General features: G+C 39.6%; 1 protein-coding gene across 13 annotated transcripts in view; it reads right to left on the bottom strand.

Moving 5' to 3' along the window:
- CFAP61 (cilia and flagella associated protein 61) overlaps nucleotides 1-27,165 on the bottom strand; it is a 309,663-nt gene that overhangs the window by 175,078 nt on the left and 107,420 nt on the right. For all 13 annotated transcript variants that reach the window (XM_058286761.1, XM_058286762.1, XM_058286763.1 and 10 more), the window contains 2 exons: nucleotides 13,083-13,209; nucleotides 1,023-1,100 (listed from right to left, as the gene is read on the bottom strand). In XM_058286761.1, coding sequence (XP_058142744.1) covers nucleotides 1,023-1,100; nucleotides 13,083-13,209 — 205 coding nt within the window. The remainder of the gene's footprint in view (nucleotides 1-1,022; nucleotides 1,101-13,082; nucleotides 13,210-27,165) is intronic.

Below are 27,165 nucleotides of genomic sequence, written 5' to 3'. Positions count from 1 at the left end.
GAACCTGCAGGGGCAAAGAAAGTATCAGGCACAAAAACCCATCTGGAAAAAGCCACCAAACTTTTCCGAAGAAGCCCGGAGAGTTTAACAACAACCTAAACACCACCACCAACGCAAAAGCAGCTAAGTTTCTAGAAGGGAAGTCTCAATATTTTAACAATGCCAATCCTGCCTAAGTTGTTCTATAAAATCTGCATGGGCTCAAATCAATTCATAAATTTTTCAAGATTTATCTGGAAGAGGAAATATCCAAGAAAAAACAAGAAAGTTTTTAAAAAGGAGAAAATGAGAGAAGACTCCCCTACTAGAAATCAAAGTACATGATATTGTTATAGGTATCAGCAAATAGAGAGTTTATAAATAGACAGAGGCATATGGAGATTTTAAAAATGGCAAAGCAGCATTTTAAATTAGTAGGAAGAGAATGGGCTATTTAATAACAAATGTTTTGAAGAGAATGGGCTATTTAATAACAAATGTTTTGGAATAATTGGCTGTGCATTGGGGGAAAATAAAATTAGATGTCTACTTAACACCACACTCACACAAACACACATACATCCACATATGCAGGATGCATGTAATTTAGTGTAAGGAAGAATGTTGGAAAGGATACATGCCAAACTATTAATATCAGTAAGCCTTTAGAGATCAGTGGTGGAGTTTTGTTTTTTTTTTTTAGTGGTGGAAGGTTTTTTAGAATGTGAATGTATTCGTGCATTGTTTGTAATATTCTTAAATTTTTGAACTGCTGAGAGAATTGAAAGGCTGCCAAGAGGAATGCAGGCAGATGATGATTTTATCCTTCAGAATATGGAGGTTTTCATATTAAATATGTCAAAACTAAACTTCAAAAGAAGCAATGTGTGCAAATCCATTATATTAAAAAAAAGCATGATCGGGAGCGGATGTAGCTCAGTAGTTGAGCACTTGCTTCCCATGTACGAGGTCCTGGGTTCACCCCCCAGTATCTCCTATTAAAAAAGCATGAGCAAGGAAATTATTATCCGTTTCAAATTTACCATTTCATTTCTGATCACTGCAATGCCAACTATTTGTTCCGCAACTTCAGCTACAAATGCCTGCAGTGGTGTGCCATCCTGAAAAGATAAGCATACAATGTAAGACTCTTAAAAATATCACCATCACTGTTTCTGTAGCCAGTCAATGGTGAGATTTAACCACAATCTCATAACAATGACAGAACCAACATGGATCGATATCGGGCTAGGTATAAATCAAATTCCCTCCCTGTGTTCACTGAACCTCACACCAGCTCCGCGTGGCATTATTATCTCTATTTCACATACAAGAAAATAAGCGTTGGAAGGCTGAGTAATTGTCTAAGATCTCCAGCTAGTAAGGGATGGATGTATGATTCAGACCAATCTATTAGATTCAGAATATGCTTTCTTTAGCTCTATATCTGTGGTCCTCAAATTTTGGGGTCTCAGACAGAGGGCTCCAAAGAGCTTTGGTTTATGGGTGTAGTATCTATCATTATTTTCTTGAAAATTATCAATGAAAACTGAGGACATATGAAAATTGCTTATTACCTTTTTAATTCATTAGTGAAAAACAAAATAATCCATTTATGAACTCATTTAAAAATAATACATTATATTTTAAAGTAAATAGTATATTTTAATGAAAATAACTATGTTTTCCTACATAAAACCATTTAGAAAGAAGAGCAGCATTGTTTTACATTGTTCCAAATCTTTTTAGTATCTGCCTTAATAGAAAACAGCTGGATTCTCATATCTGCTTCTGCATTCCCTCTGCATCAATCTATTGTTTTGGTTGAAATATATGAAAAATATCTGTCTTCACAGAGGTATGTAGTTGAAAAAAGAAACATTTAAATCAACTTTTCAGATAATTACAGATAATCTTCTTTAGTATGACACCAAAACTCATTGTTTCAATGCAATGTGAAATCTGAAACCCTATCAATGAACTTCGTGTACTGTTATATTAAGCTCCATTGGTCTACCTCGCACTTTAAATGGACCTTTTACCCATGTTTGATTTTGTAATTACACATTTTTCACTTTGAAAATATTGGTTCACCAAGCTATATGGACTTTCCAAAGTGTTTATTTAATTCTTTATTTTAAAAAATCACATTTGTTAATATCACCACTGATTTCATCAGAAAAAGTCTTTTAGGTATTGGGAAACGGGAAGTTGTCCAGTGCACAATGGCAGGTATCAGCTTCCCAAAATTCCAGTTTTTTCTTGAAAGCATGGAGTTTTGTCGGGGGGACAAATGCTATTGGTTTTCTTGGACTGACAGGCTTGCTTTATTCATTTTTAAGAAAACGTCTGTTCACTACAGAGGTTGGAATAACCACACTCTGTCAGTCATTCTTTTGAGTAAAAATGGTGTTCCATGAAAAAAGGCAGCCAGTTTGGCTTGTAGTCCCATCATGTGCAGAAGTGTTTTTTCCTTGCCACAACTGTTATACTTTAGACTGGAGAAGAGGTGTTTTACGTGCACGTCTCATTTTGTCACACAGAACATTAAAAGGGGAGTAGGTATAACTCAGTGATTGAATGCCTGCTTCCCATATATGAGGTCCAGGGTTCAGTTCTAGTACCTCCTAAAAAAGAAAAACAACAAACAAACAAACAAAAAACATATGTCCCTAAGAGTCAAGATTTAATAAAGTTACTAATATTTACTATTTCACCAAGGTTATTCTTCGGTGAAAGTGGCTTTTTTTTCTTTCCTCCGTAAATTTTTATTGAGGCAATAAATTCACAAGCAGTTGTAAGAAATCACACACTTAGTACATTTTACCCAGTTTCCCCTGATGGTCATGTTTTGCAAAACTAATATCACAAGACAGAAACTGACATTGGTACAATCCATGAATCTTATTTGAATTTCCCAGTTTTACTTGTACTCATTTGTGTGTATGTGTGTGTGTGTGCATGCGCATGTATTAAATTCTAGTAATTCCCTTCCTCCCTCCCTCCCTCCATCCCTTCCTTCCTTCCTTTCTTTTGGCTTAAACCACAGGAATTTATTGTAGCTCAGTTTTGGAGACTAGAAATCAAAAATCAAGGTGTTGACAGGACATTACTTTCTCTGAAGCCTGTTGGGATCCGGAGGTGGCTTGCAGCAATCCGTAACTCAATCTCTACTTCCACCACATGGCAATCTGCCTCCTTCTGTCTCTCGTATCTAAATTCCTTTGCTTTTAAGGACTCCAGTCATACTGGATTAAGGCCCACACTGATTCAGGTTGGCCTAATACTCAGTTTACACACACAGTTTGCCCTATTAACAACACTTTGCATTAGCGTGACGTATTTGTTATAATTCATGAAACAGAATTATTATAATTATGCTATTAACTTTAACCTGTTTACATTGCATTGTACAGTTCTTTGGGTTTCTGTGTGTGTGTGTGTATGGTAACATATACAGCCTAAAATTCCCCTTTTTATCTGTTTTTGAACATACAATTCAGTAGTGTAAATTGCAAGCACAGAGTTGTACCTCCACTCCCAAAATCCATTCCCAAAACTTTCCCATCACCTGAAACGAAACCCCATATAAATTAAACATTAACTACCCGCCCTGTAACTTGTATTCTAGTTTCTGACTTCATTAATAGTCATATTCTGTTTTTTTTATAAAAGTGAAATCATACAGTATTTGTGCTTTTGTGTCTGGCTTATTTCACTCAACATCAGGTCTTCAAGCTTCATCTGTATAACAGCATGATTGAGAACTTCATTCCTTTTTTTTTTTTTAAAGTTAATTAATTTATTATTTTATTTTCTTTATTTCTCTCTCCTCCCCTCCCCCCCAGTTGTCTGTTCTCTGTGTCCATTTGCTCTGTGTGTTTTTTTTTCTTTGTCCGCTTCTGTTGTTATCAGCTGCAGGGGAAACTGTGTTTCTCTTTGTTGTGTCAGCTCTCCGTGTGTGCAGCGCCATTCCTGGGCAGGTTGCACTTTCTTTCACTCCGGGTGGTTCTCCTTACGGGGAGCACTCCTTGCGCGTGGGGCTCCCCTACGCGGGGGACACCCCTGCGCGGCAGGGCACTCCTTGCACGCATCAGCACTGCGCATGGGCCAGCTGCACACGTATCAGGAGGCCCGGGGTTTGAACCGCGGACCTCCCATGTGGTAGACGGACGCCCTAACCACTGGGCCAATTCCGTTTCCCTTCATTCCTTTTTATGGCTGAATAATATTCCATTGTATGGATAGACCACATTTTGTTTATCCATTCACCTGCTGATGGATACTTACTTGGGTTGCTTCCACCTATTAGCCACTACGAGAATCGGACTGGAAATATCTGTTTGAGTTCCTGCTTTCAGTTCATTTGGGTATAAACCTAGAAGTAGACTTACCAGGTCATGTGGTAATTCTATACTTAACTTTTGAGGAGTCACCAAAATGTTTTCCATTCTGACTGAACAATTTTACATTCCCACCAACAAAGTATGATTGTTCCTATTTCTCCACATCCTCTCCAACATTTGTTATTTTCCTTTTTTTTTCAATAGTTACCATTCAAGTGGGCATGAGATGGTATTTCATAGTGGTTTTGATTTTCATTCCCCTGATAGCTTATGACTTCAAGCATCTTTTCATGTGCTAATTGGTCAGTTGCATAACTTCGTCGGAGAAATTCTATTCGAGTCTTTTTCCCAGTTTTAAATTGGGTCATGTTTCTTTTATATATTCTGGATTCTGAACCCTTACCAGATATACAGTTTCCAATTATTTTCTTTCATTCTGTAGGATGACTTTTTAGTTTCTTGAGAAAAAATTCCTTTAATGCACAAATTTTCTAAATTTTGAAGTTCTATTTATCTATTTTTTTTCTTTTATTCCTTATACTTTTGGTATAAAATCAAAGAAATCACTACCTAATAAAAGGTCCTGATGATGTTTCTGTTTTCTTTTAGTAATTTTATAGTTTTAGTTCTTATATTTAGGCCTTTGATCCATTTTGAGTTAATACAGTGTGAGGCACAGGTCCACCTTCATCCTTTGGTTACGGCTATCCAATTCTCCAGCACCCTTTGTCAGACTATTGTTCTCCCACTGAATGGACTTGGTACCTTTGTTGAAGATTAGTTGGCCAAAGGTGTGAGGATTTATTTCTGAACTCAGTTCAATTCTATTATTCCATAGGTTTGTCCTTGTGCCAGTACCGCACTATTTTGATTATTATAGCTTTGTATTAAGTTTTAAAATTGGGCAGTGTGAATCCTCCAGCTTTATTCTTTTTTTTTTAATTTTTTAAATTTTTAAAATTTTATTGACTTTGTAATAATATTACATTAAAAATATATATGTGAGGTCCCATTCAACCCCACCCCCCCACCCCACCTCTCCCCCCCCCCCCCCCCAGCAACACTCCCTCCCATCATCATGACACATCCATTGGATTTGGTAAGTACATCTTTGGGCACCTCTGCACCTCATAGTCAATGGTCCACATCATGGCCCATAATCTCCCCCATTCCATCCAGTGGGCCCTGTGAGGATATACAATGTCCGATGATTGCCTCTGAAGCACCATCCAGGGCAGCTCCATGTCCCAAAGACGCCTTCACCTCTCATCTCTTCCTGCCTTTCCCCATACCCATCAGCCACCATGTCCACTTTTCCCAATCCAATGCCACCTCTTCTATGTGGACATTGGATTGGTTGTGTCCATTGCACCTCTATGTCAAGAGGAGGCTCAGATTCCACATGGATGCTGGATGCAATCCTCCCACTTTCAGTTGTAATCACTCTAGGCTCCATGGTGTGGTGGTTGTCCTTCTTCAACTCCATCTTAGCTGAGTGTGGTAAGTCCAATAAAACAGATTGTAGGTGCTGGAGTCTGTTGAGGCTCAGGACCTGGCTATCACATTGTCAGTCCAGAGATTCAAATCCCCTAAATATATCTTAAACCCCAACATTAACTGCACCTCCAGCACATTAGCATGAAAGTCTTATGAAGGGAGATCCCATCTGAGTCCAGATTCATCACACATAAACACCATTTCCAAAGAGGGGCCATCTGACCTGGTAGTTAACCCCATCGGCCATGACCATAACTCCCATGGGTCTCTTTCAGCTTTATTCTTATTTTTCAAGCTGGCTTTGGCTATTTTGGGTTGCTTACCCTCCCATATGAATTTGATTTATTGTCTTTTCCATTTCTGCAAAGAAGTATGTTGAAATTTTTATGGATTCTGTATATTGCTTTGGGTAGAACTGACATCATAACAATATTTAGGCTTTTAATCCCTGAACACAGAATGTCCTTCCAGTTATTTAGTTCTTTAATGTCTTTCAGCAATGTTTTATAGTTCTCCATGTACAAGTTCTTTACATCCTTGGCTAACTTTATTCATAGATATTTGATTTTTTTAGTTGCTATTGTAAACTGAATTTTTTCCTGATTTCTTATTCAGATTGTTCATTACTGATTTTTGCATGTTGTACCCTGCCACTTCACTGAATATGTTTATTACCTCTAGTAGCTTTGTTATGGATTTTTCAGAATTCTCTATGTATAGAATCATGTCATCTGCATTCTGGGAGAATTTTACTTTCCTTTCCTACTTGGATGTCTTTTATTTCTTTTTCTTGCTTAAATGCCCTGGTTAGAATTTCCAATACAATACAGTGAGCATCCTTATCTTGTTTCTGATCTTAGGGGGAAAGTTTTCAATCTTTCACCACTTGTATGATATCAGCTGTGGGATTTTTATATATGCCTTTTATCATGTTAAGGAGGTTTCCTTCTATTCTTAGTTTACTGAGTGTTTTTATCACTTTGAATTTTGTTAATGGCCTTTTCTCCCTCAATTGAGATGATTGTGTATTTTTTCCTTTGTTCTAGAAATGTGGTATATTACATTAATATTCTTATGTTGAACTACTCTTTCATATCTAGGATAAATTTCCCTTGGTCATGGTGTATAATTCTTTTAATGTGCTGTTATTGGATTCAGTATGCTGGTATTTTGTCGAGGATTTTTGCATCTATATTCTTGAAGGATATTAGTCTGCAATTTTCTGTTCTTGTGATATCTTTATTTGGCTTTGGTATTAGGGTGATGCTGGCCTCAATGAATTATTTGGGAAGTGTTCCCTCCTCTTCGATTTTTTGGAAGAGTTTGAGCAGCATTGGTGTTAATTCTTCTCTAAATAATTGGTAAACCCTACCAGTGAAAGCCTTGGATCCTGGGCTTTTGTTTATTGGGAGGTTTCTGAGTACTCCTTGAATCTCTTTACTTGTTATTAGTTTGTTGAGAGCTTCTGTTTCTTCTTTTGTCAGTGTAGGTTGTTTGTGTGCCTCTCGGGTTGTCTATTTCATCTTGGTTATCTAATTTGTTGGCATACAATTGTTCATACTATGCTCTTATGATCCTTTTTATTTCTGTGGCATTGGTAGTTTTCTTTGCTGATTTTAGCTATTTGTATTTTTTCTCCTTTTTTCTTTGTTAATCTAGCTAAAGGTTTGCCAATTTTCTCTTGCAAAAGAACTATCTTTTGGTTTTTTTATTCTCTCATTGTCTTTTTATTGTTTCATTTATCTCTGCTCTAACCTTTGTTACTTCCTTCCTTTCGCTCATTTTAGGTTTAATTTGTTGTTTCTTTTATAGTTCCTTCAGGTGTGAGGTTAGGTGTCTGATTTGATTTGAGCTCTTTTTTTTTTTAGTTACCAAGGCTGGACTGGAGATTGGACGTGGAACCTCATATGTGGGAAGCTGGTACTCAACCACTAAGCCACATTGACTCCTCTGTCTTTTTTTTCCATTTGTTGTTTTTTGTTGTTGTTGTTTTTTAGGAGGCACTGGGAACTGAATCCAGGACCTCCCATGTGTGAAGCAGGTGCTCAACTGCTTGAGCCACATCCACTCCCCACTTTCTTCTTTTTTAATATAATAATTTAGGACTATAAAGTTCCCTCTGAGTACTGCCTTCACTGTATCACATATGTTTTGACGTTTTATTCTCATTTTCATTCATTTCAAGATATTTCCTAATTTCCCTTGTGATTTCCTCTTTGAACCATCAATTGTTTAAGAGTATGTGAACTTTCATATATTTGTGGATTTCCAGTTTTCTTTCTTTTATCCATTTCTAGCTTAATTCCAGTGAGGTCAAAGAAGATGTGTTGTTTAATTTCAATCTTTTAATTTTATGAGAGGTGTTGTGTGACCTAAAATGTGGTCTATGCTGAAATATGATCCATGTGCATTTGAGAAGAATATGCATTCTGCTATTTTTGGGTGCTGTGTTCTGTATTGTCTGTTATATATAGTTCATTTATAGTATTCTTCAAGTTCTTCACTTCTTTATTGACCTTCTATTTAGATATTCTATCTGTTGATGAAAGTGGTGTATTGAAATCTTCAACTATTATTGTAGAGGTGTCTATTTTACTTTTGTTAATGTTTGCCTCTTGTATTTTGGGGCACTGTGGCTAGGTGCATGAATGTTTATGATTGTTATATTTTCTTGGTAGATTGACAATTTTATCAATATATAGCTTTTATTGTCCTTGTAACAGTTTTGACTTAAAGTCTATTTTGTCCAATATAACTACAGCTACTACAGCTCTCTTTTGGTTGCTATTTGCAACCAAATGGAACATTTTCCCCACCCTTTCATTCTCAACCTCTTTGTGACTTTGGATCTTAGGTGAGTCTCTTCTAAACAACGTATAGTTGGGTCATCCTTTTTAAAATCCTTTCTGCCAATCTGTGTCTTTTGATTGTGGAGTGCAATTCATTTACATTCAATGTAATTAATGATAAACAGGGCTTATTTCAGCTAACTTGTCCTTTGTTTCTTACACATATATTTTTTGCCCCTCTTTATCTGTATTGCAGGCTTCTTTTGTGTATAGTTATTTTGTGATGAAATTGATTAATTCCTTTCTCATTTCCATTTTTGTATATAAATACTTTCTTTGTGGTTCCCCTGGGGTTTGCAGTAAACAACCTGTCTATAACCTACTAGTTCGAAAATAATCAACTTAACTTCAGTAGCATACATAGTCTCTGTTCCTAGACTCCTGTTTCCCCCTCTTTGTGTTGTTTTTTATCACACCATATCGTTTTATATTTTGTATGCCCATTAAAAGGAAATGTGATTATTTCTTATTCACTTGTACTCTAAGTTTTACAGGAAATAAAAGAGTAGAGTTATATACCACATTACAGTAAGGATACCATACTATTAGAATTTTGCATTTACCCCTTTACCTGGAGAACTTCACTTTTTCATACTGTGCCAAGTGGCTCTTATTCTTTCTTTTCAACTTAATGAACTTCCTTTACCACTTCATGTAGGCAGGTCTCTTGGTGATCAACTCCCTCAGTTTTTGTTTATCTGTGACTGTCCTGGACTCTCCCTTGTTTTGGAAGGGCAATTTTACTTGACGAAGAATTTTTGGTTGGCAGTTTTTCTCTCAGTACTTTAAATATGGCATAACTTTACCTTCATGTTGTCCCACAGGTCCCTTAGCCTCTGCTTTATCTACTCTTTCAACAGTCTGATTTTAATTATTCCATCTTCTAGTTCACTAATTTTCTTCTACTTGTTCAAATCTGCTGCTGAATGCCTCTAGTGTATTTTCAATCTCTATTATTGTTTTTCATCCCCATAAGTTCTATTATGCTTCTTTTTTTAAACTTTTTAATTCTTCTTTTTGTTAATACATTTTTTTTCTTAGTATCCTTTAGATCTATAGCCATAGTTTATTTCTATCCATATTTTCCTTTAGTTCCTTACATTGGCTTATAATATTTGATTGAACTTCTTTGATTAGTTGTTCCAACATCTCTGTATCCTGACATTTTAGTTAACTCCCTTGAATAAATCATGTTTTCCTGTTCCTTTGTATTGCTTGTGATCTTTTGTTAATGTCTGTGCAAACTCTGCAATTCAATTTCTGCCTCTTGCTTAGGGTTTTATTGTAGATTGGCTATGTGTTAAAACTCTTCTTCAACACTTGGTCTAATTTATACTGAACCTTTAAAGGAGTTCATGTGTAACAGTTCAGATTTTCTTAGGTCTTTCTGCACCTGCCTTTTGCTATGGTTGTGTGCGGCAACTTTTAAGAGTATCCTATTATTTGGGGGTCTTTTTCCTCCAGAAGAGGATTTCCTTTCCTCTGTTCCTCCTTCAGGAGTCTCAGGCTGTTCTCTTTCCTCTTTTATGCAAATTTTCCTCCCTAGCAGCTATGATTTGCTCAAATGCTCCCCCATGCTGAGGGCCACCTATTCACTATAGCTTTCTCCTAGTTCCTCCCTGTCTTACAAAGGCTCAGTTTTCCTTTTTTCTCATATATCTTTTCCTCCTCCAGTAACTACCACATTAAGGGGTCCCATTCCATGGAGCAACATGAGGTCAGTGCTCAAAAACACCTGATTTTTCATGTAGGTCCACCAGCAATTAGGAACCAGGATGGGAGTGTGCACAGCTTGTCAATTATCCTCTGTGAGGTGCTCTTGACTCCAGGGAACCACTTCATATGTTTGCAATTGCTGACTGCTAGGGACTTGCCTTGGGCCTAGAGTGACCTTGGATCTCCATGCCTGAATGTGGGTGGCTCTGTGGTCACTGACCATGGCAGGAAGTTCCCAGGCCAGAGCACTGTCTTTGTGTGTCTCCTCAGCCATGTGGGACTGAGTATGGCAGAGGGGTCTGGACTGGCATGCCCAAGTTACAGCTCTCCTACTTTTTTGGGGGGGAATGGGGGTGGTTGTTTTTTCTTTTCCTTTAATTCAGCATTTGTGGAATATTTCTCCAGTCCCAATTATCCTTCAGAGTACCAAGCAAAGTAAATCTGTCCCTTTATTTAGCTATTTCTAAGGGGGAACTTTCCAGGGGAGGCCTTGTGCTGTCATTTTGGTCTAAGCTCTATTTTTTTTTTATCGCTTGTGTAGGTTTGTGTATCCACCACCACAGTTACGATATTAAATGCTTCAAATACCACAAGGAATCCCCCCTTTTATAACTATACCCACTTCTCTCCTGCCCCTCCCCCAGGCCCTAGCCCCTGGCAAAGAATCATCTGTTATGCATTTAGAAAATTTTATCATTTAAAAGAATTTCACATAAATGGAGTAACACAGTACGTAACCTTTGGGGTTGCTTTTGTTCACTTGGCATCATTCTCCGGAGATTCATCTAAGTTGATATATGTATTAACAGTTGTTCCCTTTTATTGCTGAGTAGAATTCCACAGGGTAGATGTACCACCATTTGCTTAACTGTTCACCTGTAGAAGGATATCTGGACTGATTCCAGTTTTTGGTTATTACAAATAAAGCTGTTATGAGCATTGTGTACAGGTTTTGTTGCAAACATAAGTCTTCATTTCTCTGGGATGAATACCCAAGCGTGCAATTGCTGGGTCATATGGTAGTTGCATGTTTAGTTTTGTAAGAAATAGTCAAAATGTTTTCCAGAGTAGCTGTACCATTCTCTATTTCCACCAGCAATATAGGAGTGATCAGATGTCTCTACATCCTCACTAGTATTCGGAAGTGTCACTTTTTAAATGTCAGCTTCTGGCAGGTGTGCAGTGATATCTTGTTGTTGTTGCTGTGAGTGTGGGGTGGTGGAGAAGACAACATTGACTGGAAAGTCTGGTGCCACAGCGAGGTTCCACCAAGGCTCTTGTCATCTTAGCCACCTTTGTTTTAGCACCATCATTGCAAACATCAATACAGCAGAAAAGGAAAATACTTTCTTATTTTTATTATGAAAATAGTTTTTACCTCATAGATCCCCTGAAAATCCACATCACAGATTTCAAGGATAGTTAGATAACACTTCGAGAAGTTGGGCTCTACCTGTATTGCTTGGCCAGGAAGGAAGGAGACAAAAAAAAAAAAAAAAAAAGAAGAAACAGAGACCAAGACAAGACAAAACTATGTGCTGAAGAACAGTTTTATTTTTATTTAGTGGCTGTATAAGCATTATTAAATATTCACGTGTGGGTGGTTAGGTTGGGGTGTTTGTTGTTTCCCTCCTTATGACTTAAAAATTAACGAAAGATTTATTCAAAGGAATCTATAACTGAAAGCTATCTAAACACCTATTCATGGTAGAATGAAGACATAAATTGTGGTATACCCATGCAATGAAATATGTTACACCACAATATGGATGGACCTTATGAATATATTGCTGAGCAAAAGATGCCTGATATAAGAGAACACACTGTGTGAGTCCATTTACAAAAAGTTCAAAAACAGGTTTAACTAATCTGTGATCCTAGACATCATCATGGTGTTAGAATGCAGGGAAAGTGACTGGATGAGAGGATGAGGGGTGCTTTTTTAGTGAGAAGTGAAGGTGGTTGGTATTGGTCTGTTTCTTGGAAGAGATGCTGGTTACATGATGTAGTCAAGTTTGTGAAAATCTATCAAAGTATTCATCAGCTAACCATCAATAACATTGTTTAAAATAAAATTTATCAAAAAAGTGTCTAAGCATTTCTCTAACCCCACACATTGTTCCATGTCTGGTTAAATTAACTGTATGTTCCTTAAGAAAGCAGAGTTAATGTAAGGACCCTGCTAGTCTACCTTGCACCAGGGTGGGTACATGCATTACTATTCTAGAAAGAGAACCTAACCTTTGCCACATGGGGTCATTTTCAGCCCACCCAGTCCCTGTGGGTGCAGCCTGCCAGACTCATCATTCAGCAGGGTCAGAAGCAGATCCCCTAGGTCTGATATACAGTGGTGCTGGGGTGGGCACTAGATATTCCTGGATTCCTGAGCTGCCCTCCCAACCAAGCCCTATTTGCCTCTTCTGAGCACTATGATCTGTCTAGCTTTTTCTAGCCTCATGATAGGGATTAAGGATACCTAACCAGCCCCTTGGGGGTAGGGGGCTCACCAGTGAGGAGGATGCCTTCATTTCCTTAAACCCCAATTTCCTTGTTTTTCTTTTCATGTTCTTATCTTCTAACCACACCACTATTCCTCCCAATTCTACACCAATTTTACAGTCAAGGTGTCAGATGCTCTGGGTATAAATGTACCAGGATCAGAATTATAACCAGTCTGATCAAAACAGGTACTTACGGGGTCTCTGTGAGCCACTTTATATTGGTTGAAATCATCCAAGATGCTTCTATTCAGCAAGAGAGTACTGACGAGATTTTCAACACCAGGAGTATCCGAGTTAGTGGCTAATCTTATATTAATAGATCTGAGTAAAGAAAGGAAAGAATTTTCTAAAAACAGTTAGAACACTAAAATATGTCATTGCCCATCCCCAGTGAAGACAGAATTATATTAAGCTTATAAAAAAATAACATCTAGTAAAGTATTTTTATATAAGTTTGGGGTTGATTAACTACAAAAGTAATATTCATCCTAGAAAACCTGGAAAGTGTACAAAAAAGCGCAAAGAATAAAGTAAAAATTATTGATGATGGCATTAACCAGAGGCAACACAAAGTTACACTTTAAATGCACTTTATGTACAAAGCTCAGCACCATGCTTCATTTCATATTTTTTAAAAAGATTTTATTTTTACCCCCCTCATTGTTTTTGTGCTCACTGTCTGTTTTTGTCCATTCGCTGTGTGTTCTTCTGTGTCTGCTTGTCTTCTCTTTAGGCAGCACAAGGAATTGATTCTGGGACCTTCCGGAGTGGGACAGAGGTGTTCAACCTCTTGTGCCACCTCAGCTCCCTGGTTTGCTGCATCTCTTATTGTCTCTCCTCTGTGGCTCATTTTGTTGCGCCAGCATTCTGCGAGGGCTCACCATGCGGGCCAGCTTGCCTTCCAGGAGCACCTGGAAATCGAACCCTGGACCTCCTATATGGTAAACGGGAGCCCAATCACTCGACCCACATCTGCTTCCCTCATTTCATGTTTATTTCATATAAAGTCAAATTCTCCTCCAATTTTTAAAGTATGTTAAGAACTCAAGAGATTACATTGAATCTCACTTGGGCTTTAAAACTCAAGGTCACCATCTTAAAATTAATACAAATTTTATCTTTGATTTTATGATTTTTGGTATGGTACACTGAATTATATACCACCAAAAAATGTGTTCTTAATCTGAATTCATTCCTATGGGTGTGGACCCAGCATAAGTAGGACATATGAAGATATTATTTTCAGTTAAGGTGTGGCCCAATTGAATGAGTATAATCCTATACTGGAGACCTTATAGAGAAAGCCATTAGGGAGAAACAGAAGCTGGAACTCAAGGGAACCAAACAGTGAAAGTAGAAGATGCCAGAAAGGAGAAGAGACTGACATGTGCATTGCCATGTGATGGAAAAGCTAAGGATTGCCAGCAGCCAGGCCCAAAATACCACAGATTTTAGAGAGAAAGCATCTCCTTGCTGACACCTCAGTTTTGGATGTCTCCTCACCTCAAAACTGTAGCCAGTAAATGCCAGTTGGTTAAGCCAGTACACTACATGGTATTTGTCTTAGCAGTCAAGAATCTAAGACATTAGGCGAAGTTCACTGAGACAACAGAGCATTAACAAGGGATTGGAGTCTTGGCTCACGCAGGGTCCCACCTCCTACCTTGTCTCCATGATGGGTTCACAGCCATCTGTTCCCTGCTCCCTGGCTCTTTGGGCCCAGCCAGCCTGACCAACTTGCTGTAGGAGGCCCACATACCACCATCATGCACCTTCCCCCCAGTGGAATCCTGGGAATGGGTATGGGGAGGATTGAGATCAGGCATATGCCCCATGGTGTCTCTGGGTGGAGCAAGGAGTGGCTGCCCCATTCCAGGGCAGGCAGTGCCATGGTGCTTTCAGCTGGCAACTCAGTGGAGACATTTTGCCCACCCCCTCCCCAACCCAGGTACCAAGTGCATCCTGATACTGAGGTTGTAAGCCCTAGAAGGATGGCCCTTTGTCATGGGTGGGAGTTGCAGCCAATGGAAAGGGGAGATTGGCTTTCCCTGTCCAAGACCTCATGTTTTCATTTTGTAAGGGGCCCCTGTCCAAGACCTCATGTTTTCATTTTGTAAGGGGCCCTGCATATTATGTAGCTAGCCTTGTACAGAACTTTCTCTAGTCATCTGGAGAAATAAGACCATGCTACACCTCTTAATAAGGTCAAATATCATTCTAACCTGCTGAACTTTTTTTCATTTGATTTTTTAAAATAAATTTTTATTAGAGAAGTTGTGAACTTACAAAACAATCATGCACACATGTGGAATTCCCATACAACACCCCTTCACCAACACACCACACCACTGTGGAATATTTGTTATAGATTATAAAATAATATCATCAGATTATTACCACTAACTATGTCCATAGCATACATTTGACATATTTTTTCCATACCCCCCTACTATTATTTCTGATATGGCCACCTTCCACCAAAATCTAGTTCAGATGGGCAAAGATGTAAATGAAGAAAACAGGACCACAAAAGTACTAGGAAAATACCCAAGAGAATTGAAAACATCTATTATTGTGAAAACTACATGAATATCCCCAGCAGCATTTTTCATAAGAGCCCAAAAGGTGGAAACAACCCAAAATGTCTATCAACTGACAAATGGATAAACAAAATGTAGTAAATCCATACAATGGAGTATTATTCGGCTGAAAAAAGGAATGAAGTTCTGATGCTTGCTACAACATGGATGAATCTTGAAAACATCACATTGAGTGAAGGAAGTTAGACACAAAAGGTCACATATTGTATGATTCATTTATATGAAATCTGTATATAATTCCATTGTGTACATATAGGCAAACGTATAGAGACAGAAAGTAGATTAGTGGTTGTCAAGGGCTTGGAGAAGGAGGAAATGGGAAAGACTGCTTAATGGATGTATTTATCCCTTGGAGGGATGAAAATGATTTTGAGCTGTATAGAGTGATAGCTGTACAACATTGTTAATGTAGTAAACTAAAAACCATTGAACTGTATCCTTTAAATGCCTGAATTTTATGATATGTGAATTATATCTCAATAAAGTTGTTACAAAGAGTATATATAAAACCAAAGAAAATGAAAAGGAAAAGGAAAGGGGAATGGTAATTAATAGCCAAAAATAAGCCAATGTGGCTATATAAATAGATAAAATAGACTTTAAGGCCAAAAGCATTCTGAGGGGGAAAAGGTGTTTATTTAATTATAAAAGTAAAAATTTACAAGGAAGATATAACAATATTAAGTGTGTAGGTATCTAACAACATAGCCTGAGAATATTAAAGTAACAATTTCAGAATTTCAGGAAGAGTTGAATTAGTTTGTCTTCTTATTGGTAGAGTTTAATACACCTCTCTCAGAAATTGGTATCAGATACAAGGTTTCAAAGACTATAGAAGATTTGGATAAGCCTAATCTAATCGATATTTGAGTCATCCTGCATGCCCAAATGTTCAATAAATGTCTGATACAGCACTGTTTACTGCCAAATATCACAAAATTGCAAGTATTATTTCACCAGTAAATCCCTGGACCTCTACTGTGGATTAGGGGACACAACCATTTCATATCATACTGTGAAACTCTCAAATCTGCTATTTTTAATAAACAAAGAAGAATGCTTCAAAATTTTCCTTTGTTCCTACAATTTCAGGCAGGGGGTGGAATGGGCAAGAGTAATATGTTTCTGTGCAACTCCACAGCTGTGCTGTCCAATATGGGAGCCTCTAGCTACATGCAGCTATTAATCACTTGAAGTGTGGCTCGTCCAAATTGAGATGTGTGGTAGGTATAAAATGTCTACTGAATTTTGAATACTTAGTATTAAAAAAAAGAAGATAAAATATCTCATTAATACTTTTTCATGTTGCTTGTATGTTGAAACAATAGTATTTTGGATCTATTGAGTCAAGTAAACATATATTACACACATACATATATAAATTACAATTTGTTTTACCTGCTTTTTAAGCTATTGGGGAAATTACATATGTGGCTCACACTATATTTCTGCTGGATAGAGCTAGTCTCTATGAACAATTTTTTAATTATTCATTGCTTGGCTCACAAAGCAGAATGTAGGTTTGCTCATGGGTGACCTTTTCACCAGCCAGGCTCGGAGGGGGTGGCTGGAGCATGTAAGACTGTTTGCATACACATGGGGTGTGAGGAACAACAGCCTATGTCTGCCATGGTTTTAAGCAGAATCAGGTGATAGATGGGGACCTGCAGCCAGCAAAAGAAAACATGAAAACTGAATATGTATAAGTCTCAATAAAAAGATATTCCTACCTAGTGGTAGGTAGTGGATTCTGAAACCTTACACCAAAAGCACAAGCCACAAAAGAAAACATTGATAAATGGGACCTTCTCAAACTTAAACAGTCTTGTGATTCAAAGGGCTTTATCAAGAAGGTGAAAAGGCAGCCTATTCAATGGAAGAAAATATTTGGAAACTACATATCCAATGAGGGTTTGATTTCCATTCTATATAAAGAGATCATTCAAGTCAACAATAAAAGAGCAAGCAATTCAATTTAAAAACAGGCAAAAGACTTGAAGAGACATTTTTCCAAAGGGGAAATACAAATGGCCAAAAAACACTTGAAAAATTGTTCCATATCACTAGCTATTAGGGAAATACAAATCAAAATGACAATGAGATATCATCTCACACCACACAGAATGCCCTCCTCTTTATTTATTTATTTATTTTTTAAAAGATTTATTTATTTATTTAATTCCCCCCCCCCCTTGTCTGTTCTTGGTGTCTATTTGCTGCGTCTTGTTTCTTTGTCCGCTTCTGTTGTCGTCAGCGGCACATGAAGTGTGGGCGGCGCCATTCCTGGGCAGGCTGCACTTTCTTTTCACGCTGGGCGGCTTTCCTCACAGGCGCACTCCTTGCGTGTGGGGGCTCCCCCACGTGGGGGACACCCTTGCGTGGCACGGCACTCCTTGCGCGCATCAGCACCGCGCATGGCCAGCTCCACACGGGTCAAGGAGGCCGGGGGTTTGAACCGCGGACCTCCCATATGGTAGACGGACGCCCTAACCACTGGGCCAAAGTCCGTTTCCCTGCCCTCCTCTTTAAAAAGCAGAAAACAGTAAGAAGACGTGGAGAAATAGGAACACTCCATTGTTGTTGGTGGGATTGTAAAATGCTGCAGCCTCTATGGAAGACAATTTGGCAGTTCCTCAGGAAGTTAGAGAACTACCCTCTGAGCCAGCAGTTTCTCCACTAGGAATATATCCAGAAGAACTGAAAACTGTGATGCAAACAGATGTCTGCACACTGATGTTCAGAGAACATCAGAGAAGGAAACAATTTAAGTGTCCATCAACCAATGAACAGATAAACAAAATGTGGTATATACATATGATGGAATACTATGCTGCAGTAAGAAGAAATGTAGTTGGGACACATATAATAACATGGATAAATCTTGAAGGCATTATGCTAAGTGAAGCAAGTTAGACACAAAAAGACATATACTGCATGGTCTAAATATAAAGAATAAACACATGGAATTAAAACCTAGAGTATAGGTTATTAGGAGGTAAGAGGTGGGCTGAGAAGGACTACTGATGCTGATGTGTGTAGAAATTTTAATTAACTTTACTGTAAAAGTAACTTTACTGTAAAAGTGTGGAAATAGTGAGTAGTAGTGAGTAGTAGCTGGTTTATAAATGGGACTGTGGCTAGAAAAGGTAGTCTAGGGATATAAATGTTAATTGAAAGAAAGCTACAGAATAGTCTAGGGACTGAATAACACAGCGAACCCAGAGGTGGATGAGAATTGTGGTTGATGGTACAGATGCATGAGTGTCCTTCTGTGAGCTAGAGTGGATGTACATCACTATTGCAGAGTCGTGAGAATGTGGAGAAACATGGGAAAAATATAATTGGTGTGACCTATGGATTGTGGTTAACAGCAATACTATAATATTCTTGCATCTATGATGAATATGTACTGTGTTGATAATGGTGGAGTATGGAAAAAGTGTGCCAAATGTACACTCTGATCACGTTGGTGGTAATAGTCTGATATTATCTCATAATCTGTAACAAATATTTCACCACAGTATGGTGTATTGGCAAAGGGGTGTTGTACAAGAATTCTACACATGTGCATCATTGTTTTGTAAGTTCAGAACTTCTGTAATAAAAATATATTTTTTAAAAAATAGGGTGGGTTGGGAGGAAAATACACCAAATGTAAGATATGGACTATAGTTAGGAGTAAGATTTTGACGATATTCTTTCATAATTTGTAACAAATGTTTCACATGGTGCTGGTGGTGGGGTGATATATGGGACCGCTGTATGATATTATACATGTTTGTTGTATAAGTTCACAACTTTTACCATACACTTAGTGTTTATGTATGTTCATGAATGAATGATATACTTCAATAAAATTTTAAAGCAAAGATATTTCCTTAAAAATCAGTTAATAGAATGGCATTTATTTAAATTATTCATTCAGTAAGTCATCCAAAAAATATTTATTAAGCACCTGCTGTGTGCCTGGATGCTGTGTCTGGGTGTTGGGGACACACAGTGACTAGAACAGTCCAAAATTCTTACCCTTGTGGATTTGACCTCTGGTGATTACAGGCCATATTAGGAGAAATAATTCTTAAATCCTTTAAAGTTTTCAGTGAAATTATAATCTCATATTAAACCACCCTTGAAATTTGAAATATGAGTAAAGACTACAGATACATAAATGGGTTTAGGTATTGACTAGGAGTTATGGAAACCTGAGTCTGTTTTAGCTACCTTAAAAAATAAAATGACTTCAAAGCAAAGCTGTCAGGATGCTTAGTGTTTTATTTTTAAGATACATTCTTCTTAATGTAAATGAAATTATCTTAAAATATATATGGATGTCATATACACCGCTATACATCAAAAGGCGACAGCGTTTATTGTCAAATTATCAAGTCTCAGATAAATCATAAAGACTAAAAATATTCACCGAGTGTTTAAAAATGATACCAAGACCTTCCAAATGAATGGTATGAACTTTTAATCTGCTAAGTAAATATCAAAAAACATGCCCATTTTGATGTTTACATCTCAGAAGTGAGCCTTGCAGGATTGCAGGAGATGGTGGGCTTATTTGACATACCTAAATGCAGCCCTGTTTTCACTGGCTGTTACTTTCCACAAGTTTCAAAGTCAAGAGTTTCTAATCACCATTCTTTCAACCTAACCTAGTCTCTGTGATAGGCACTTTCTTTCTGATCCATAGGGTCAGGAAGAGAAGAGCCCCACCTCCTTCCACCTGTTCTGTGTACTGCTTTGCTTGACCTTCCCAGGAATGAATATATACTTGATGGCCCAGATGGCTTAGCCATTCTTTTCTCAAGGGTTCAGGCATAGTTCTAAAGCCACCTCAAATCAGAGAGGGAGACTAGCTGTGGTTTTCCATGACAAGGCTTCCTCCCCTCTCACCATGTTCCTTCAGCTCCCATAGACTGCCTCTCTCTTACCCTTCTCTGGTGTGCCTGCATGCTTAGAGCGGTGATTCCTCAGGAACCATCACCTCTACATGAAGAAACTATGATGGCCTTGCCCATCGGCACTTTCTTGTGTCTAGAAAGCTCTGCACCTTGGTCACCTGCTTCACAGACACAAATTTTCTTCTTCTTCCATTTTTGGCTGGCTCTGACCTCAGGGGCCAGAATTTATAGTGTTTTATCACACTACACACTTCATAAAATAGAAAACTGTACATAAAAGTAGAAGGAAAAAGATTTATCAGTTCACTCTTCAACCCCAAGTTGAATGAATGAATTGCTTCAGACACCTACATTTATGGGTGTATGAATCACTCAACCTTTCAGAAAGCAGGACAATTTTTGATGCCAGTAATGAAAACAAAAATGATTGAAGAAAAAAATGGTAATCTACTTCTGAATTCCAAAGGTATGATCTATGTAATTAAAAAAAAGAATTTGACAGTCATGGGCATTTCCATTTAAATCAAACCAAATCAAAACAAAACAAAGCAACAACCACACACACAAAAAAATCATAAAATTAACTCATTTCTATTGGGTTCTATTCATAGAGGCTGACTAAAAGCACCAGAAGAACTACATCACTAAAACACTGTCAGTGATAACATGAGCCTGAAATAAGTATAAAGGTGATGTGGCAGGAAAAAAATGGCAACCAGGCAGGAGTCAGCCACCCACAGAAAAGCAAATTAGAACAGTAAGGAATTGGGTGGCTCTGTAAAGTCCTACTACACTGAGGCCATTTGTATTTACTGGGCAAAGGTGACTATCAGTTGTAAAGATTTAACTTGGCATTAAGTATTTATTCACAGAAACTATTATAAATTCTAGCCCAGTAAAAGTTAGTTGGATGAATACATTTGAAACGTATTCCCTATCCCTCTATAAAAACGTCAAATTTCAGAAAAGCACAGTTTAGAAGGGCAGGGAGATGGCATGAAGGGCCAGTCCACCCAATGAATAAACCAACAAATAAACAAGAGGAAGGAATAGGCTGGCAGAGGGCACAGGTAAAATGATCATTTATACCATACACTCACCCTAGAGTGAGTTGGGAAACTTTCCAGGGATTACTAAACGAAGTGAAAAGTGTTAGAAAGAAATAATTTAATTTGTGCACATTTAAGGTGAGACTGAAATAAATATTAAGAAATCTAATCTCAAAGACAAGCCCTCACTAAAGGAAACAATAGGGGAGCTCTGGATGGAATTTGTTGACAGAAGAGGCAGACATGGCTCACGGTGGAATGAATTATTTGTCTCCAGTGCCAACTCGCATGGCCAGAGGGCAGGCGACAGGCACACATATAATTTCCCAAGGGAAGAAGAGCAAGATTGGGCGGGAGACCAGAACCTGAGGTCATGAAATTCAAAGTAGCCAAAGTTAAGAGCGGGAATGATCGATCTCAAATGCCAGGGGAAGTGAAGCAAAAAATGGAAGGACACAGCACATGTTCAAACTATGGTATAAAAAGAGTAGGCACTGGGGACATGTGCCCTTGGCGTGCCCTCTTCCTGGCAGGCTCCCTGCCCCAGAGAGCCATGTGGCCCCCTCACACCACCAGGTCTGTGCACAGGGTTGCCTTCTCAGCCGGGCCTTCCCTGCACAACCTGGGTGAAATGGCAGCTGCACCCCCACTCCCACAAGCTTTATCCCTCACCTGCTTTACTCTGTGCATGTGCTCTCAACATTTAGCCACTACAGATTTTCATCTCTTTATTTTACTTATACCTCTTTCCACTGACTAGAAGGCAGGCCCCATGAGGGCAGGCCCTTTTGTCTGTTTGGGCCCTTCTGTTTCCCCAGTGCCTGGAATAATGGCACATAGCCCACAGGTCAGTGCACATTTATGGGATGCATGAGCGAGGCTTGCTGGGACCTTCTGGAAACAAGCCTGCCTGGAGCCTGTACTCTCTCTCCCTCTGGGGTGTGGGTGGACGTCAGGCCAGAACCCAGTGACCGTTTTCTGATGGGAGGGAAACCATGTTCAGGGTAAAGTTGACACAGGAAAGGCAGACTGGAAAGAAGGAAAGAAATCCTGACTCTGAAGATACGAACCCTACATCTCTAGCTATCTGCGGACCTCCCAGTTATGTGAGCCAATAAATGCTCTTTTGGTCGAAGCCATTTTGGTTTTCTTTTATTTTCAACATAAAGCATTCTCATTGATAATCTAAATTTTTTAATTAAAAAAGATGATTCAGGGAGTAACTGTAGCTCAAGTGGTTAAGTGCCTGCTTCCCATGTATGAGGTCCCGGGTTCAATCACCAGTACCTCCTAAAAACAAACAAATGAAAAAACCCACTCTCATTGGTGGAGTGGATATAGCTCCACAGTGGTTGAGCACCTGCTTACCATGTATGAGGTCCTGGGTTTAATCCCTGGTACCTCCTAAAAAAAAAAAAAAAAAAATCAAGGGAAGGGATATGTAAAAGGAAAGAGCAAGGAACTAGAAACAGGAAAAGTTGAAGCATTGCCCAGTACAAGTAGATAAAATTCCTTAAGACTATTCTCGTCCATATATTCTTATTTATGTCAGGCCAAGGATCTATTTATGCAATACAGAAGGGACTTGGCACTTACACAACACCACAAAAGTACCAGATAATGAAAGCTTTAAAGGTGATGTGGCCTACATGGTTATGGAACATTCCGTATTTGCAGGTGGGAAAGAATCACAATTCTTTTCTACAAAATGAATATACCCATAAGAAACAGAAGCACTTCGAAATCAGATGGGGAGCTTCTTAAAAAACAGATTCCTGGGCTAATGCAGATTCATCTGGGTCAGGGCCTGAGATTCCACATTTTAACAAATTCTCAGCGGATGCTGGTGCTGCTAGTTCCCGGGCCACACTGGAGCAGGACCGAGCAGCACAGGAGATGCAGAGCTCTCCCTGAGTTCAGATGGGGTGACTGGGGAGTGGAAGCCACATGCCAAGTGGCAGGGAAGTGGAAGGTGCCATGGCCCAGAACAGCCTTGGGGAGCTGCCAGACCACCCCTGCATGGTCTCTGACACGAGGGATGAGCAAACCCTTATAAGGTCTCAGTTACTGAGAGCTGAGTGCAGGTCCCCCACAGACACAAAGGGGGCACGTCCCGGAGCAGCCCTGCACAGGCCCGATTTACAAAGCACGCAGGCTGCTGCACCTGGAACCCTCCTCTGTCCCCAGTAAGAGGTGGGGGGGGGGAAGTAAGGGACAGTGACTTTTAAAAAACCCTTGGAACTTTTAGAGAGTACTGTGGGTGCAGAGTGGGGAAAGGAAGGGCCTAGTGAGCCTGGTGCCTCCTTGATTCAAGTGATGTCACAAGTCAAAATGACATCCCCTTTAAGGTGCTGAGATTTCTGAGTTTCATTTTGTGATATATGAAATCCCTCCAACTTAATTTTTAGAAAAGACAAATCTCCCTGGGATGTCTGGGTGTACACTGCCCTTCCTTCGCATCTCTGCCTGAATTTCTTGGGGCCAGCTCGTCTCCTTCTGCTCATTAGCCAGCATCAGCTGCCCGGAGGGGGTGTGGGAGGCTGGGCTTTCCAAGAGCAGAGGGAAGAGGTCAGGGTGGGGTGTTCTCTTTAGGAGCTGAGCCATCCTGAGCAGCGAAACTGCCATTGCTAACAGTAGATGTCTAAGAACTCTAAAAAGCTTTTTTATACTTGGAATTCTGATTAAAGTAAAGGATGAAAGGAAAGATCTGAGTGTTCTTTAGAAAACAATGGCCCACCATTAGGTCCATGAAAGGGCCCCTCCTGATGGTAACAGTGTGGGTTTGAGGAATGCCTTCCCCTGCAAGACCTGGCACAAGTTCTTGAGTTGGAGAAGGGTATTCAGGGGTGAGAGTAACATACCACAAAGGAGGACAAGAGCACCAAAGCTGAGAGCTGGCATTGGGAGAGCTGGACAGGAGGGTGGCGGGACTCACTGGAGCAGTAAGATAGCTCATTAGATGGCAACAGGGATGAAGGACTATTTTGGCTTACACATTCTTAATTTTTCAGACAAGAACCCATGTATATAAGATTTTCTCCAACATTTTATACTGGTGATAAGAAAGAAAAGAAAAAGCAGGGAGCAGATGTGGTTCAGGCAGTTGGGTACCCACTTCCCACGTGGGAGGTCCTGGGTTTGGTTTCTGGTGCCTCCTAAAGAAGACAAAACAAACAGCAAGCAGACAACAAGCAAAAAAAAACCCAAGCAAACAATGAGCAAACAATGAGCAAACAGCAAGCAAAAAACAAACAAAATGAACAGGGAGCAGATGTGGCTTAAGCTGTTGGGTGCCTGCCTCCCACATGGGAGGTTCCAGGTTCAGTTTCCAGTGCCTCCTAAAGAAGAAACAAGCAGACAATGAGCAAAAACAAGCAAACAGACGAGGGAGCCACCTGGGTTGGGGGAAGGGGAAAGAAGCAGACACTGAAAATGGTTACAAGAAAAAGTGGGGCTCTGTCACAACCAAGACCAATTCCTAGAGAAGGGTTGAAAGTCTTACCATTTTTGTGGACTACTGACCATGAGGTGCAGCGGTGCTCAGAGATGTATTCACCCAAATGCAATGAATGTCTCATGATGATTGAGGAGGTTGTTGTTATGGGGGGAGGAGTGGGGTGACAGGGGTGGGGGGTATACGGGGACCTCATATTTTTTGAATGTAACATTAAAAAAAAAAAGACAAAAATATTTTAAAAAATAGATTTTAATAGGAGTAAATACATGTTCATAGTAAAAAAAGAGGGAAAGGAAAGAAAGTGAAGCTGAATTAAGCAATTTAACCATAAGGACAGCCAGACTCATGACCCATTCCTAGAGCCTACATCGCTGGTCTCTGCACCTCCAGGGTCTATTTATTTAATTGTATTGATGCCTAATGAGAAGCCCCCAGTCCTGAGAAAATGCCACCAAGGCACTCGACTTAAGAATGTAGAGAGTATAAAGTACATTTTTGAAATACAATAACAAATAATCTCAGTATATATCAAATTAATCACATTTTCTATTATAGAAGTTATACATGCCCATGATTTTTAAAAAGTCAAACAGAACAGAGAGACATAAAGCAGAAAGTAAGTGGCCATCTTTACTCCAATCTCCTGCTCCTCAGAGGCATCTAAGGATAATGAAATCCTGTGTGCTGTTCTAGAACTGCTTACACATACACAAGATAAAAACTAGAAAAGATTGTTCCAAAGTATGCTCTTTCCCCTTCCTCCTTTTAATTGAATCAACTGAGTTTTGGCAGGGCACACGCCCAAGCTCCCAGCGACATATGTCCCGCCTCCTTGAAGCCAGGTACAGCCAGGTGAACAAGTTCCCAACCAGAGAGCACAAACAGAAGTGGTGCCTGTCCCCTGAGAGGAACGTGCTTCCCATCCACTTCCCTTTCTCCCCCTCCCCGCAAGCTGGAACGAGGCTGTGGCCACTCTGAGCCAGCTCTGATGACGAGGAGGAGAAGAGCACTCTCTGGCAGTGGTCTTTTTTTCTTAAGGAGGTCCCAGGGATTGAACCTTGTACCTCACCCATCCTGTGGCCAACAAGGAAGAAGCAGTCAAAGAAAGGGTCATGGTGGAAGGCAGCCTTTAACAGAGCGGGCTTTCTTATGAAAACACATGTGAAGCCAGCACTGCCTCTGGATTCTGACTTGTGTGCACTCATAAATTCTCTAGTTACTTGGCCATCTTGATGAGTTTCTACCACTTGCCAGCAATAGAATTCTGGCTAATATTCAAGTATAGTATAGAAAATGTTCCAAATTTAAGCAATAAAAAGAAGAACATTTAAAATCCTCCATATGCTCCTTCTACCACCCAGACACAGCCATGGAACAGCTCTGGTGTGGCAGATGAGGTCTGCTGGGAGGCAGCCTCAGGCAGAGCTGCACACTGGGGCTTTACTGGGGTGGCTCATGGCATGGAGTGTCCACACCTGCAGGGAGTGAGAGGAGCAGGATGGGGTAGAGCGAGAAGCTGGGCTGTGAGAGAGATAGTCACAGAGGAGGTTCACTTGTTCTGGTCCCATGGGGAGGGCTGGCCCTGGGAAGACCCTTTGGAGCTGCCCCACTTTGAGCCAGAGAGTTGGGCCTTTATTCTGTTTCCTTCTTGTGCCCCACCACCTTACCCGCTCGCTGTGTCTTCCATCATTCCCTACACACATAGACTAGTCATTGGACACAGGCTGCCCTCAGGGAGAAGCCGAACCTTGGGCAAAGCCCTTCTCTTCAGGCCAGCTTCAAGCTGTTGGGGCCAACAGATGGGAAACAAGTTCTTCAGTCCTAAGCAGGAGGGACATGGCTGGCACACCATAGCAGATACTACATCTGCTGTCTCCTTTTTATTTATTTATTTTTTAAAGTTTTTTTTAAAAAATTTCTCCCCCCACCCTTCATGGTTTGTCCTTGCTGTGTCTGTTCATTGTGTGCTTGTCTTCCTTTTAGGAGGCACTGGGAACCGAATCCGGGACCTCCCATGTGGGAGGGAGGCACCTAATCACTTGAGCTACCTCTGCTCCCTGCTTTGCTGTGTCTCTTATTATGTTTTCCTCATTGTGTCTCTTATTGCATCATCTTGTCACATAACTCCCTGTCTTGTCTTCTTTAGAAGGCAGCAGGAATTGAACCCAGGGCCTCCCATATGGTAGGTAGCAGCTCAATTACTTGAGCCACATCCAATTCCCTGCTATCTCCTTTTTAAGTACAGTGTTATATGCTAATATATT

Source organism: Dasypus novemcinctus, chromosome 24, assembly GCF_030445035.2.
Source record: "Dasypus novemcinctus isolate mDasNov1 chromosome 24, mDasNov1.1.hap2, whole genome shotgun sequence".
Taxonomy (NCBI): Eukaryota; Metazoa; Chordata; class Mammalia; order Cingulata; family Dasypodidae; genus Dasypus; species Dasypus novemcinctus.
This window is presented reverse-complemented; position numbering and strand designations above follow the sequence as displayed.